Source organism: Staurois parvus, unplaced genomic scaffold (genome assembly GCF_062004578.1).
Source record: "Staurois parvus isolate SC_StPar_1 unplaced genomic scaffold, SC_StPar_1.0 ptg000155l, whole genome shotgun sequence".
NCBI classification, from domain to species: domain Eukaryota; kingdom Metazoa; phylum Chordata; class Amphibia; order Anura; family Ranidae; genus Staurois; species Staurois parvus.
The window spans coordinates 23,788,752-23,804,083 of NW_028317951.1; the positions used below are offsets into that span (position 1 = coordinate 23,788,752).

Below are 15,332 nucleotides of genomic sequence, written 5' to 3' on the forward strand. Positions count from 1 at the left end.
GATTCCCTATTTTCCTATCCTCAGGGCTTCTCAAAGGATACATTGCTTCAAAGTCTACCATCGCTCAATGTATAAGAACACTGATCACCAGTGCTTACACTCTTAATGGAAAAAATTATTCACTTTTGCATGATTATTGAGATCAGTGGGACTTTTTTGGTATTTTTTCTTGCGCTTTTACAGCCTCATTCAGCCAGATTGGCATTTTCCTAGGCTCTACGACACCAGGCCCCTGTAGCCCATCTATGTGAGGCCACCTACCTTTTTAAAGTTTTACCAGGTAGCACGTCTGATGATCTGAGGATGCAGTGTTTGGGCATAAGGTTCCTGCAGCGACACTCTGACGTTGGGTCTGTTTACTACTGTTGTTTACTTTGTGTCCTGTATTGTATGATAAAAATAAGAGGAATTTTGCCTTACCTGTAAATTCCATATCTTGAAGTACAGTACAGGATACCTGTCCTCCTTCCTTGCATGGGTTTCTACAGAACTGAGGTCACTTGAAGTAGAGTAGAGTGTAGTGTAGAGGAAGCATCCACTGAACACATCCTTGAAAGCTTGCCCAATCACCTGAAGATATGAGCCTATAACCCAGGGTCTATTAGTATTGTGCCCTGTACTGAACTCCAAGATATAGAAATTACAGGTCGGTCAAAGTTCCTCTTTTTATCGTTTGTATATACAGTATTATAATGCTGCTGTTACAAATATGATTTTGTGGGTTGTTTAAACTTAGTGGTAGATGCATTTTTAGCAAGTCTGTGCTGGTCCTAATTGTGGTTCATTGCTTGCCAGCCCTTGTTTGCCAGTCCAAAGGAAAAATAGTTCTGTTCTCTGCTCAAACCTGAGTCCTGCACTTTGGATTTGTTTGAACCCTGTGTCCTTTTTCCCTTTTTTTAAACCATGGCAGGGCCTCACACTTTCACACAAACTATCTGCTTCAAGTGTGCATAGCTAAAATGTTTTTCTGTACCATTTATTAAGTGACACATGATCAGAAGTAAATTAGTCAGACAAATGGTTATCTTGTCGCCATTATGAGGAGTTGGACACTGACAAATAAAAAAGCACTATGGGAAGAAACAAGATGATCCAGATGGCTGCACTTTAGAGTTATTACATTTTATTGCATAAAAAAACAAAATGACAGCCAAGCACAGACACCGTGAGGGGGGTTGATAGTTGACACATTTCGCGCTGTCAGCACTTACTCAACTCTTACTCTTTTATTCAAACCTGTTTACTGTTTCCCAACCAAAGGAGGCATTTGTTCCATGTCGGATCTAAAAGCATTAAGTCTCTTCATTCACTTTCAAGACGTTTGCATGGATTCTACCAGGTCTGCCATTGCTTCCTTCCACCAGGGAGACCTTCTGCTCTCTTTGAACATCAAAGATGCTTACTTGCATTTCCCCATGTTTCCAGCGCATCAACCCTACCTGTGCTTTGTGTGAGGCATTCAACACTACTAGTTTGTTGCCCTTCCATTTGTACTGTCTTCCACAACCTGAATGTTACTGGCCCAATATACTGACCTCAGTACTTAGTATCTTTGCTCCCAGAGTATTCCAGTTGCAGGACAACTGAACAATCTCCTGTTGAGGGAACAGTTGGCTCAGACTTTTATGCTACAATGTGGTACAAGCTGTCCAGACCTTCTAAGATTTGTCGGTATCTCCAACCTTCAGAATTCTGCGCTGGAACCAGCTCATCACTTTGAGTATCTGTGTCAAGCCTAATTTGAGGCTGTCCTATTTGCCCTTTTCAACTTCAGATAGTTACAACTCAACATTGTGGCTGCATGGGGCAAGTAAATGCAATCGTTGGACCTACCAACCACATGCAGAGCCAGGGGCCCGAGTGTCACATTCCAGGTTATTTTCATCCTGTCCGTGGGCATGCTCTCTAATGTGTCCTAACGGACTAGGTCACATCAATGAATGTGATACGGCTCTGTTCCTGTAAGACACTCTGTGGCTTACAAGCAAAGCCCAAAGGTCACATTGCAGACATACCCTGCAATCTAATTCTCGCAGGGCACAGCCTCCAAAACAGCACTAAAAATTAGCCAATCCAGGTAATTGTAGAGATTTGGCGGTATTGATTAAAGCGGTAGTAAACTGCCTGAAAAAAGCCCCAAAATAACGGGTCCCCTGCAGGAAAGACTTGCCTGTACACGGAGTCCTCCAGCGCTGCGCTGTCAAAGCTCCCCGGTGCCACCGTCCTCACCTGGCCTTCCTTCTGGCTTTCAGGGCTCTGACATTATGAATAGCGATGATGTCGCTCTCAGCTGCAGTACGGAGCTGACATCACTAGCTGCATGCTGTGTGAGTATCTCCTAAACGGTGCAAGTTTAAGAGACATTCACTGTACCTACAGGTAAACCTTATTATAGGCTTATCTGTAGGTACAACTTACAAAGTGATCTTTGCTGCCACCTTAAGAAATCTGGATGAAGGAAAAATAAAATACCTAGAAAACTAAAGAGTACACTGTTCCCCAAATAGAAAATACATCCCTCCACTTGTGTCCATATGCTGAACTCTGACCTAGCTTTCAGGTTCCACATCAGTCATTGTCCAAATCTTTCCATCTCAAAATCCATAACATTTCCAAAATTCGCCCCTTCTTAACAATTGTTGCCACAAACCTGTTAATTCACCCCCTGGTTATCTCTCGACTATTGCAACTGCCTTCTCATTTGCATACCTTTACACAGACTATCTACCCTTTAAGGCTTACATGAAGCTGCTGTTGTCTTCCATCCTCAACCACTTAACCAACTGTCTCCCCCCCCCCCCCCCTTATCTCTGTTCATCCCTCTACTGGCTTCCATTAGCCAAATGTTTAAAATTAATATTGGTAACAACATACAAAGCCATCTCAATCTCAGCACCATCACCAATCTCATCTTGAAGTATCAACCAAACCATCCACTCTGCACCTCCCAAGTCCTACTCTCTAGCTCACTCATCACCCCCTCCCATGAGTGCCTCAAGGACTTCTCAAGAGCCTCTCCCATCCTGTTGAACTCCCTATTTGTCCAACTGTCCAAACGTTTGTAGTTGTATAAATCCTGTATTATAGTAATGTCTATCCTCTTGAGACACTAGTAAAAAAAAAAATTAAGCATATTGGCAAGGGATGGGGTTATACCTTCAAAAAAGAGGGGTTTGTGAAAAGAGATTCACAGAAAAGCGGCTACATAATGAATAGAACGTGACACTCAGAAAATTTCCAAAAATTATGCTTTATTACACATATATAGATATGACATATGGGCATATGCCCTGGTTTACCATCACCTCAGTATGAGACAATAACACACAGACCTAAAACCATATAAAATGACATCAAGACCGGTCTAAATGCATGTGCAACAGAAAGAATGACTTCAAGAGTCTAATACCTCTGCAGCGCAAGCACATAGGTGAACACTTCCATGGGGAGGTGTATCCAAAAATTGTACCATAAGTATACCATAATATTGAATATATAATAAATGACAATATCAATCTGGTGAATCCCAATAAGGGAATCCAAAAATTATACTATGGATATATATATATATCACATGTATGCAAGGCAGCAGCACAAAAAGCGTGAAGAAGAGAACAATAGGCCTAGGGCCTGTATGGAAAAAGACATAAATGTCCAATATATAATACAATGCATTCCTGTGCCAGCACACGTGGTTGGGGCCCATTCATCTGTAATATGAACAGCTGTATCTCAGAGCTTTTAAATGAAAATAAGCCCCAGTTATTCCCAGGATGGGAGAAAAGATGCAAATAGCAACATTCTGCTTGAAATGGTGTCTTCACCACTATTTGTGGACTACACACCACCTTTTGTAGAAAAAACAACAACAAGACATATCCCAAGGTATCTTCTGCTTGTAGAAATATATATGGTGTTATATCTTGTGTCCTACATAAAGCACCATGATGTCCCCATCCTGTAGTAAAACAAATAATGTGGGAAGTCACTGACAGAGCTTACACTCAGTAAGATATATAGATCATATAGATCACAGAGGATCATATATCTAATGTCCCGCAACAATCCACTCACCACCTGTGCTGTGGAAAATGAAAATAAAAGAAATGTCCTTCATGGGTATTGCCATACACGGCCACAGAGACCAGGGAGCCACCGCTGACATCCACCGATATACCGCGGGCTCCAGCCCCCTCTTGGCGCTTGTGCTGCTCACACTTGCCTCATGGCATGTGAAGATGGCTTCCTCCTCATGGACCAGCGTGCGTTCCACCTAGTGCGCATGACCGGAAGTGACGTAACTGACGTATGACGTCAACGCGTTTCGCCGATGGGCGTATCTCACTCAGCTTCGTCAGGACCAATGAGATAACTGCATTTCAATATCCTATTTATAGTGGGTAAGAACCCACCCATTTATGCAAAAGAGGATGACCTGCAATTATTCTAATGGGAAAGAACAAGGGGGGGGAGGCTAAATACTTAGCACAGCTGCTGGTCTTAATAAAATTAAAAGAAAACAGACGGCTGGAGTCAACAATGAGGGGAGAGGCTGAATATTGTTTACCGATATACATATTGATCACATGGATCATAAATTATATATATATCTCTCAATCTATTAAAGCCTTTCATACATTCCCGCCAATAGATAGTGATATAAATCAGAGAATAAACAATTCCATTCATCAAATCTGGTTACTTGAAAATCAATGTCTATTATCAACAGGTATCCTATATTACCTAAACCCACCACAGGATGGCAATATAACCTGAGAATTCACATAAGGGTCATTACAACTAAAATATCCCAATTTTTTAACAGCCATCTCACAATGTGATTATTGTACAAAGAAAGGAAGTACTAAAGATCATTTGATCAGGCCGTAAACCCTTATACATTATACAAGCTACATGAAAGTTCATATCATAGGATCATCCCTACTTGTATAAATATTCCCACTGTATATAGTGTGGTTAATGAGATTAGTTGATCACAATTCCAACCACAAAGGGGGATGGGGAAATGCCATCAACTAACCGTCACATGGTAGTGAACCAGTACATAGTCCCATAGATCTATTTTTCCAAAAACACTTGGAGATCACATTCCACATTTAACCCCTTAGGGTACAGTGTATCAAGTTTATATATCCAATATTTCTCCTTTTTAAGCAGTTCTCTATCAAAGTCACCCCTCCTTTGTGGGAAGTGCAATGCATAGAAACCTTTTACTTTGGTACCATCCAATTTGCCTCCATGGTATTTGGCATAATGTTGAGCAAGATTACTATCAGGGTCATGAGATCTAATATCTCTAAGATGTTCACCTATTCGTACTTTAAGTTGTCTTTTAGTTTTACCTACATACATCTTTTTACAGGGACAAGTTAAAATATATAGTACTCTTACTGTAGAGCAGTTTATAAGACTCTGAATTTTATAGTGAGTATTATTTCCTGAATCATAAAAAGAATCTGTGCGATCCACATACTTGCAGATTTGACATTTCCCACATTTAAACATTCCCTTAGTACGTGATTTTAGCCATGTTGTTTGTTTTAATGGTTGATAATCTGAATGAATAAGGAGATCACCAAGATTTGGTGCTCTTCTTGCTACCATTTGGGGACGTTCACCTACTATCTTACTCAACCTGGGACATTGGGTGAGAATCTTCCAGTGTTTTTCCAATATCAATTTGACATCTTGCCACTGGGCTCCAAATTGGGTTATCATTCTCACAGGCTGATCACTCAATTTGGCCTTTTCTTCCTTTTTGGTAGATAATAAATCCTCGCGGTCAGTTTGATATGCCCGCCTCCGAGCATTTCTAATTTGGGAGTGGGAATATCCCCTTTCTCTAAATCTTTTATAGAGGTCCTGAGCTTCTATTTTAAAATCATTGATGTTTGAACAGTTTCTTCGACATCTCAAAAACTGTCCCACAGGAATCCCTGAGATCAGTGAACGTGGATGGTAGCTTCTTGCCTCCAATAAGGTATTGGCGGCTGTGGGTTTTCTATATGTCTTAGTGAGAAGTCTTCCATTTTCAAGTCTAATCTCCAGATCCAGAAAAGAAATGCATCTTTCATCAAATATGTATGTAAGTCCAATATTAAAGGAGTTCTGATTCAGCTCTTCCAGGAATAATTTTAATTCCTCAGATGTTCCTTGCCATACGAGGAACACATCATCTATATATCTTAACCAGATCTGGACATTAGCTAGGAATCTTGATGATCTAAATACTACTTGTTCCTCCCAAAACCCCAAATGGAGACATGCGTAAGCCGGAGCCCACGGTGCTCCCATACTAGTACCTCTAGTTTGCTGATAAAAGGTATTATTAAATTGAAAGAAGTTATGTTTCAGTGCAAACTCCAGTAACTCACTAATAAATTCGTTCTGTCCTCCTAAAGTGGGATATGTTTTGTCAAGGAAGTAGGAAACTGATCTCACACCACATTCATGTGGGATAGAGGTGTAAAGTGACTCCACATCTATTCCCACTAGAATGGAGTTGTCCTGAATAGTCATATTTTTGATTTTAGCCAACACATCTTTAGTATCCCTAACATATGAGGCGAGATTCGGAACCATATCCTTAAGAAACAAGTCAATATATTTCCCTGTTTTGTCTAGGGGACCATTAATGGCAGAAACAATAGGTCTGCCTGGAGGGTTTTCTTGGTTTTTATGTATTTTTGGGATAATGTAAAAAGTAGGGTGATTGAATTCTTCAGTTCTTAGATAGTCATATTCTTTTTTTGTTAATAAACCCACTTCTTTTCCTAATGTTAAAATGGAATTCAGTTTTTTAACCACCATATGGAAAGGATTCGCAGTCACTTTCCTATATGTGGATGAATCACTCAATAAACGTTTCACCTCCCTAACATAATTTAGTTCTTTCATAATCACCACATTACCCCCTTTATCACTTCTCTTAATGACAATGTCTCTAGTCTCTTTTAATTCTTTTAGAGCTTTTCTTTCTCTTTTAGTGAGGTTATCACCAATTGGCATTTTCCACTCAAGATTTTTAAGATCATCAGCAACAAAGTCTAGAAATGTCGAGATCCTCATATTAGAACGAATTTTCGGCATTTTTGTCGATCTGATGTTTAGATCGACCTTTCTAATAATGTTGTTAAAATTATCCAAATCTATTACATTTTCATCATCATCCTCATTTTCTTCTATGAGAGATATCAACATATCCAGCATCTTGCGATCCTCAGTGGACGAGTCAGAGGCCAAATCCTCCAAGATAATGGGATTACTGTGTATCATTCTCAGGAAAACTTTTCTTAGAAATAAGTTTACATCTTTAAATACCTCGAACTCGTCCATGGGAGTCACTGGTGAAAAGGACATTCCTTTATTTAATAAAGAAATATGTTCCCTTTTAAGTGGAAAGTTAGCCAAATTGATCACCTTTTTGTCATTAATATTCTCTTCTACTACCTCCTCTGACTTCTTGTTCTGCCCTTGTCCTCCTGATGTTTGTTTTTTAAGGATTCCTCTACTTTCTTTTTTGATCCTCTTCCCATCTGTAATTGATGGATACGAGGAGGTTCTCCGTTCTGTTGGTCTAAAAAAGAGACCGATTTCCCAAGATTTTCTGACTCACTTTCACTAGACATAGTTTCTCCCATTGATCTAGAATGTGAACGAAAAACTCTTCGTTTAGATCGACTCCTACTTCTTTTTGTGGTGAGATCAAATATCTCACCTGTTTCCCAGTCTTTTAAATCACGTCTAAATTTAGTTTGTTTAGTAGTTCTAAGATTTTTCTGTACTTTTTCGACTTCCTTTTTCAGTTGTTCATTATATTTTGCAAAATTCTCCTGATTTTTAAAAGGATCTAGATCTAATGCGCTTTTATTGATAGCCTGATCCAGTTCTTCAAGTTGTAATTTTTCTTCCTCTACAATAAGTTTCATACCATTAATCCCATGTTCTATACACAGCACTTTCCACTTCTCCAAAAACCTTTCATTATGTAAATGTTCAGCTGGAACAACCTTACTTCTCAGACCACGTGGGATAATACTCTGTCTGATATAAGCTTCCAAGAAGCAAACATCCCACTTACGATTGAGACGTTTGATAACAAGCTTTTTATGTTCCCGGAATTTAATCTTAATGTCCTCATCTTCAGTAGATAGATTTGGGCCTTCTGCTACAAAGGCTTGATGCATTTCCAACTCTACCTCATCTCCCGGTATGAATGCCATGAATACCAGCCCCTCACTCAGGGTGCTCCAGCCGTCTATAAAAATAAAACACTCACAATCTGGGGTGATGGCAAACCAAATTATCAACGTCAATTAACCTCTAAAAGAACAGGTCCATCAGAACCCAAAAAGATACATATACTAAAAGTAATTGTTAAGAGGTTATCAGTTAAGTTATCATGTCACCCAATATTTGGTTTCTATTCAGTAGCCAAAAAAGGCATTCAAAAAAGAGGGGTTTGTGAAAAGAGATTCACAGAAAAGCGGCTACATAATGAATAGAACGTGACACTCAGAAAATTTCCAAAAATTATGCTTTATTACACATATATAGATATGACATATGGGCATATGCCCTGGTTTACCATCACCTCAGTATGAGACAATAACACACAGACCTAAAACCATATAAAATGACATCAAGACCGGTCTAAATGCATGTGCAACAGAAAGAATGACTTCAAGAGTCTAATACCTCTGCAGCGCAAGCACATAGGTGAACACTTCCATGGGGAGGTGTATCCAAAAATTGTACCATAAGTATACCATAATATTGAATATATAATAAATGACAATATCAATCTGGTGAATCCCAATAAGGGAATCCAAAAATTATACTATGGATATATATATATATCACATGTATGCAAGGCAGCAGCACAAAAAGCGTGAAGAAGAGAACAATAGGCCTAGGGCCTGTATGGAAAAAGACATAAATGTCCAATATATAATACAATGCATTCCTGTGCCAGCACACGTGGTTGGGGCCCATTCATCTGTAATATGAACAGCTGTATCTCAGAGCTTTTAAATGAAAATAAGCCCCAGTTATTCCCAGGATGGGAGAAAAGATGCAAATAGCAACATTCTGCTTGAAATGGTGTCTTCACCACTATTTGTGGACTACACACCACCTTTTGTAGAAAAAACAACAACAAGACATATCCCAAGGTATCTTCTGCTTGTAGAAATATATATGGTGTTATATCTTGTGTCCTACATAAAGCACCATGATGTCCCCATCCTGTAGTAAAACAAATAATGTGGGAAGTCACTGACAGAGCTTACACTCAGTAAGATATATAGATCATATAGATCACAGAGGATCATATATCTAATGTCCCGCAACAATCCACTCACCACCTGTGCTGTGGAAAATGAAAATAAAAGAAATGTCCTTCATGGGTATTGCCATACACGGCCACAGAGACCAGGGAGCCACCGCTGACATCCACCGATATACCGCGGGCTCCAGCCCCCTCTTGGCGCTTGTGCTGCTCACACTTGCCTCATGGCATGTGAAGATGGCTTCCTCCTCATGGACCAGCGTGCGTTCCACCTAGTGCGCATGACCGGAAGTGACGTAACTGACGTATGACGTCAACGCGTTTCGCCGATGGGCGTATCTCACTCAGCTTCGTCAGGACCAATGAGATAACTGCATTTCAATATCCTATTTATAGTGGGTAAGAACCCACCCATTTATGCAAAAGAGGATGACCTGCAATTATTCTAATGGGAAAGAACAAGGGGGGGGAGGCTAAATACTTAGCACAGCTGCTGGTCTTAATAAAATTAAAAGAAAACAGACGGCTGGAGTCAACAATGAGGGGAGAGGCTGAATATTGTTTACCGATATACATATTGATCACATGGATCATAAATTATATATATCTCTCAATCTATTAAAGCCTTTCATACATTACAATGTATGAAAGGCTTTAATAGATTGAGAGATATATATAATTTATTTACAATCTATTAAAGCCTTTCAGCCATCTCACAATAATCACATTGTGAGATGGCTGTTAAAAAATTGGGATATTTTAGTTGTAATGACCCTTATGTGAATTCTCAGGTTATATTGCCATCCTGTGGTGGGTTTAGGTAATATAGGATACCTGTTGATAATAGACATTGATTTTCAAGTAACCAGATTTGATGAATGGAATTGTTTATTCTCTGATTTATATCACTATCTATTGGCGGGAATGTATGAAAGGCTTTAATAGATTGAGAGATATATATAATTTATGATCCATGTGATCAATATGTATATCGGTAAACAATATTCAGCCTCTCCCCTCATTGTTGACTCCAGCCGTCTGTTTTCTTTTAATTTTATTAAGACCAGCAGCTGTGCTAAGTATTTAGCCTCCCCCCCCTTGTTCTTTCCCATTAGAATAATTGCAGGTCATCCTCTTTTGCATAAATGGGTGGGTTCTTACCCACTATAAATAGGATATTGAAATGCAGTTATCTCATTGGTCCTGACGAAGCTGAGTGAGATACGCCCATCGGCGAAACGCGTTGACGTCATACGTCAGTTACGTCACTTCCGGTCATGCGCACTAGGTGGAACGCACGCTGGTCCATGAGGAGGAAGCCATCTTCACATGCCATGAGGCAAGTGTGAGCAGCACAAGCGCCAAGAGGGGGCTGGAGCCCGCGGTATATCGGTGGATGTCAGCGGTGGCTCCCTGGTCTCTGTGGCCGTGTATGGCAATACCCATGAAGGACATTTCTTTTATTTTCATTTTCCACAGCACAGGTGGTGAGTGGATTGTTGCGGGACATTAGATATATGATCCTCTGTGATCTATATGATCTATATATCTTACTGAGTGTAAGCTCTGTCAGTGACTTCCCACATTATTTGTTTTACTACAGGATGGGGACATCATGGTGCTTTATGTAGGACACAAGATATAACACCATATATATTTCTACAAGCAGAAGATACCTTGGGATATGTCTTGTTGTTGTTTTTTCTACAAAAGGTGGTGTGTAGTCCACAAATAGTGGTGAAGACACCATTTCAAGCAGAATGTTGCTATTTGCATCTTTTCTCCCATCCTGGGAATAACTGGGGCTTATTTTCATTTAAAAGCTCTGAGATACAGCTGTTCATATTACAGATGAATGGGCCCCAACCACGTGTGCTGGCACAGGAATGCATTGTATTATATATTGGACATTTATGTCTTTTTCCATACAGGCCCTAGGCCTATTGTTCTCTTCTTCACGCTTTTTGTGCTGCTGCCTTGCATACATGTGATATATATATATATCCATAGTATAATTTTTGGATTCCCTTATTGGGATTCACCAGATTGATATTGTCATTTATTATATATTCAATATTATGGTATACTTATGGTACAATTTTTGGATACACCTCCCCATGGAAGTGTTCACCTATGTGCTTGCGCTGCAGAGGTATTAGACTCTTGAAGTCATTCTTTCTGTTGCACATGCATTTAGACCGGTCTTGATGTCATTTTATATGGTTTTAGGTCTGTGTGTTATTGTCTCATACTGAGGTGATGGTAAACCAGGGCATATGCCCATATGTCATATCTATATATGTGTAATAAAGCATAATTTTTGGAAATTTTCTGAGTGTCACGTTCTATTCATTATGTAGCCGCTTTTCTGTGAATCTCTTTTCACAAACCCCTCTTTTTTGAATGCCTTTTTTGGCTACTGAATAGAAACCAAATATTGGGTGACATGATAACTTAACTGATAACCTCTTAACAATTACTTTTAGTAGATGGGGTTATACCTACCTGACCAATGCTTTTTTTTAATGTGCCAGTATTTAATCACACCTAAAGGTAGCAGTGTAACCAAGTTTTCCTTTGTTTTACTTCTGATCAGATTTGGATAAGGTGGGGAAGCACTTCTGTCAGGTTTATTACTGTCAAAGGCACCAGTGGAGATATTCCTTCACTTCCTGTCTGGTAAAATGTCCCCAGAACATGGAAACGGTAAGGGAAAATCCCCCAATAGCAGTAAAACTTGACAGGGATCCTAACCTAACCTTTTCCTAATCTGTCATAGCTAAAAAAAAAAAAAAAAACAACTTGTGTAACTGAATAGATTCAAAAGTCAGCTAAAATGTAGAAATGTAAAGGGTATTACTTTTATATAGGGTTTCTTGTATGCAGTATTTGTCAGTTGTTACACTTTTTCTCTCTTTACAGATGTATTGCCTGCTGAAAGATTGGCCTGCAATCCGACCTGAACAAGCAATGGAACTGCTGGATTTTAATTACCCAGATAGGATAGTGCGATCATTTGCAGTTACATGTTTGGAGAAGTATTTGACTGATGACAAGCTGTCACAGTATTTAATTCAACTTGTACAGGTAACTTTTCTGTTGCCAGATAGTTATACTTATTGTGCATACAGCTATTTAGTGTTTGCTGAAGGGAACAGAGAACTGCAAGATTAATGCATTGGTCGAGGCAGTATCATTGCTCTATTTACAAGGGGAAATACCTACTTGCAGTAGATGCTCAGGGGTTGAAGTGCTTCAAACCTCATAGGACTAGTGTTCTTTAACCACTTGCCCTCCAGAGGATTTAGACACACACACACACACACACACACACACACACACACACACACTCTCACACTCACACTCACTCTCACTCTTTTTTTTATATTTACTAGTAAAGGTGGCGATCAGCGATTTATAGCGGGACCGTGGTGGACATTCTGACACTGGGGGGCAACTGACTTGGTTTCACTGACATCCCCAGTGACACCAATACAGAGAGCAGTGCTGAAATATAAAATACTGACACTGTACTAATCATACTGGGCAGGAAGGGGCTATCGTAGGACGATCAAAGGGTTAACTGTGTGCTGTTTTACTATGTGCTGTGTCCGTGTGTTTCACTGTAAGCACACTGCAGTGTGCCCGAGCTGACGGGAGGACAACCGTTTTGTTACAGTTCTTCTCCCCGTAGGAGATGCTCGGCAATCACCGGCGGGGACCCAGTGATTGACGGCCACAAATGGCAGCACCTGAAATATATATAAACATGATTTTGCGCACCCGTGCCGCCCTGTAGCAGTATTTCTGCTATAGGGTGGTTGGAAAGCTGTTAACTAAATTCAAACTCAGGGCGTGTTATACACGCCCAAAAAAGAATGTCATCATTGTACACCGTGCATCTGTAACATGTCCCGTCCTGACCTCCCCTGTCCCCAGTATTTGGCAATTTAGCTGTGAACCAAAGTGGCATTGCTGAGTATATAGAGAAAGCTCTGACAGGTGGAGCTGTCCAAAAAAAAAAGCTGTCTGGCAATGTTTATCAACATTGCTCAACTGTGAATACAGAAACCTACAAAGAAACATTGTTTCATTTCATATCTTCTGTTTATTGATCTAAAGATCAAAGAGATGAACTTCTATCTGCAGATGAAGTCAGTTAAAGCAACCTGATAAGTGTAAAAAAGGTTTTTTGTTTTTTTTTTTGTTTTTTTCAGATAAATGTTCCTCTATTTAACCCCTTAGTAAACCTTAGTTTAATCAGCCCTAATTAACTCCTTATACACCTCCATTCAATAAATTTTCCTGCTGATTTTTTTTTTTCTATTTTATTAACTAAAAATACTTTTTCGTTAATATTTTTACACCTTTAACATATATTTCACGTTTTAAAAAGTGCAAAACTTTGCAATGATTTGTACCAGAATAATAATTTTAATGTCATATTAAACAGGACAAATTACAGAATAGAATGTGCACTTTTATGTGCAGTAACACTATTTTTAAGCTAACATTGCTCAAATAAAGTAAAAGTAAGTTTTTTGTTAAATTTAATTGTTTAAGGATTGCAAAAAAAAAATAATTGTTGCAAGACAATATTCATGAAAACAAATCTTTTTTTTGTTCTTAAAAAAACCATTTATTATGTTTTTATCTTAAGTAATTACAAAGTTATTGTCAAATAAACTGAGATATAGTAGAAATGTAAAAATTGCTGTGGCCATGGGTGAACAGGTGTGAGAGGGGTGTGATGGAATTTTTGCTGGTTATTCAGCCTTTCTCAAACGAGGTTCCTTCAAAGGTTGCTTGGGGGTTCCAATGAGCAATTTCTGTCTCAATTTAGTAACCGTTTTTTAGTTGTTTGTATGGAGGGTATTTTCCCACTGACCAGTACTGTAAGAAGCATTGTTCCCAATGACTACATGTAATGGGGCCCTTCTCCCTCTGACTTCCTGAGATCTAAACATTATTTTAAGGGCTCCTTCATGTTAAAAAGTTTGAGAGAGACTTGACCTAGCATTTAGGAGCAGTGTATAATGACCACCTTTTCCCTGATGCTATTAATATAAAAGCAAACCAGTAAAATCCTTGGTGGTAAATAAAATACGAAATGATAATGTTGACTGTTGAAAATTGTAGTCTTGAACAGAGAAATAAGCTTGGTTTAAAGTATAACTTTTTCTTTTACTGACAGGTTCTTAAGTATGAACAGTACTTAGACAATTTACTAGTGAGATTTCTACTCAAGAAAGCACTAACTAATCAAAGAATTGGACACTTTTTTTTCTGGCATCTAAAGTAAGTCCACAAAAATGCTTCACTCCATTTATTTTCCTTTTTTTTTTTTTCCATTCTATTTATTGGTATGTATAAAGTAATATTGGTACAATGTCATCCAGACTTTATCCATACATGGAGGGCTTACATGGTGATAACACAATTCCCCCCAGAATACCTCCATGCAGGAAGAGCCATGGGGTTCCATCTGGAATAATGTTTAAAAAAATCCTATTAAAGGAGAAATTGACCACAAAAATAAAAAAACATTTAATGTTGTTGTGACACAGGATTGCATAAAGAGATGCAGTGCACAAGTGTTAATGAATGCAGACTGCAAAGATATAGTAAATGAAGGGGAATTTCTTAGTAGAGTAGTGTTCCAAATTCTTTTTTCTGTTTTAATTAAATGTTTTGGTGTTCTTAAGTATCAATTCCTCACATCTTTGAAACACAAAGTCTGCTTATTTTTACTAAAGGTCCCTTCCGCAAACCAAAATGCTGCACTAAAATGGAATTAAAAAGTTGATTTACTTACGTTTATGCTGGCTTTCGTGCTGCGGAGGATGACTTCACTATCCTTACAACAAGATCCTGGGGAGAACTGGGTAGCCCACATCTTGTAGGATGACACTCCAGTCCAGTGCCAAAGTGTCTGCTAGTGAGATTTGGGCTACTCTGCATTCCCTGGAATTTTTTCCATCATTCACCTAGAATAAGGACACTTCAGGTAAGTGTAGTAAAC

At 39.0% G+C, this 15,332-nt stretch overlaps 1 protein-coding gene across 1 annotated transcript in view; it reads left to right on the forward strand.

Moving 5' to 3' along the window:
• Nucleotides 1–15,332, forward strand: part of PIK3CA (phosphatidylinositol-4,5-bisphosphate 3-kinase catalytic subunit alpha) — a 139,485-nt gene that overhangs the window by 79,234 nt on the left and 44,919 nt on the right. The window contains exons 12-13 of the mRNA XM_089675538.1: nt 12,233–12,397; nt 14,505–14,608. Of these exons, the coding sequence (XP_089531664.1) occupies nt 12,233–12,397; nt 14,505–14,608 (269 nt within the window). The remainder of the gene's footprint in view (nt 1–12,232; nt 12,398–14,504; nt 14,609–15,332) is intronic.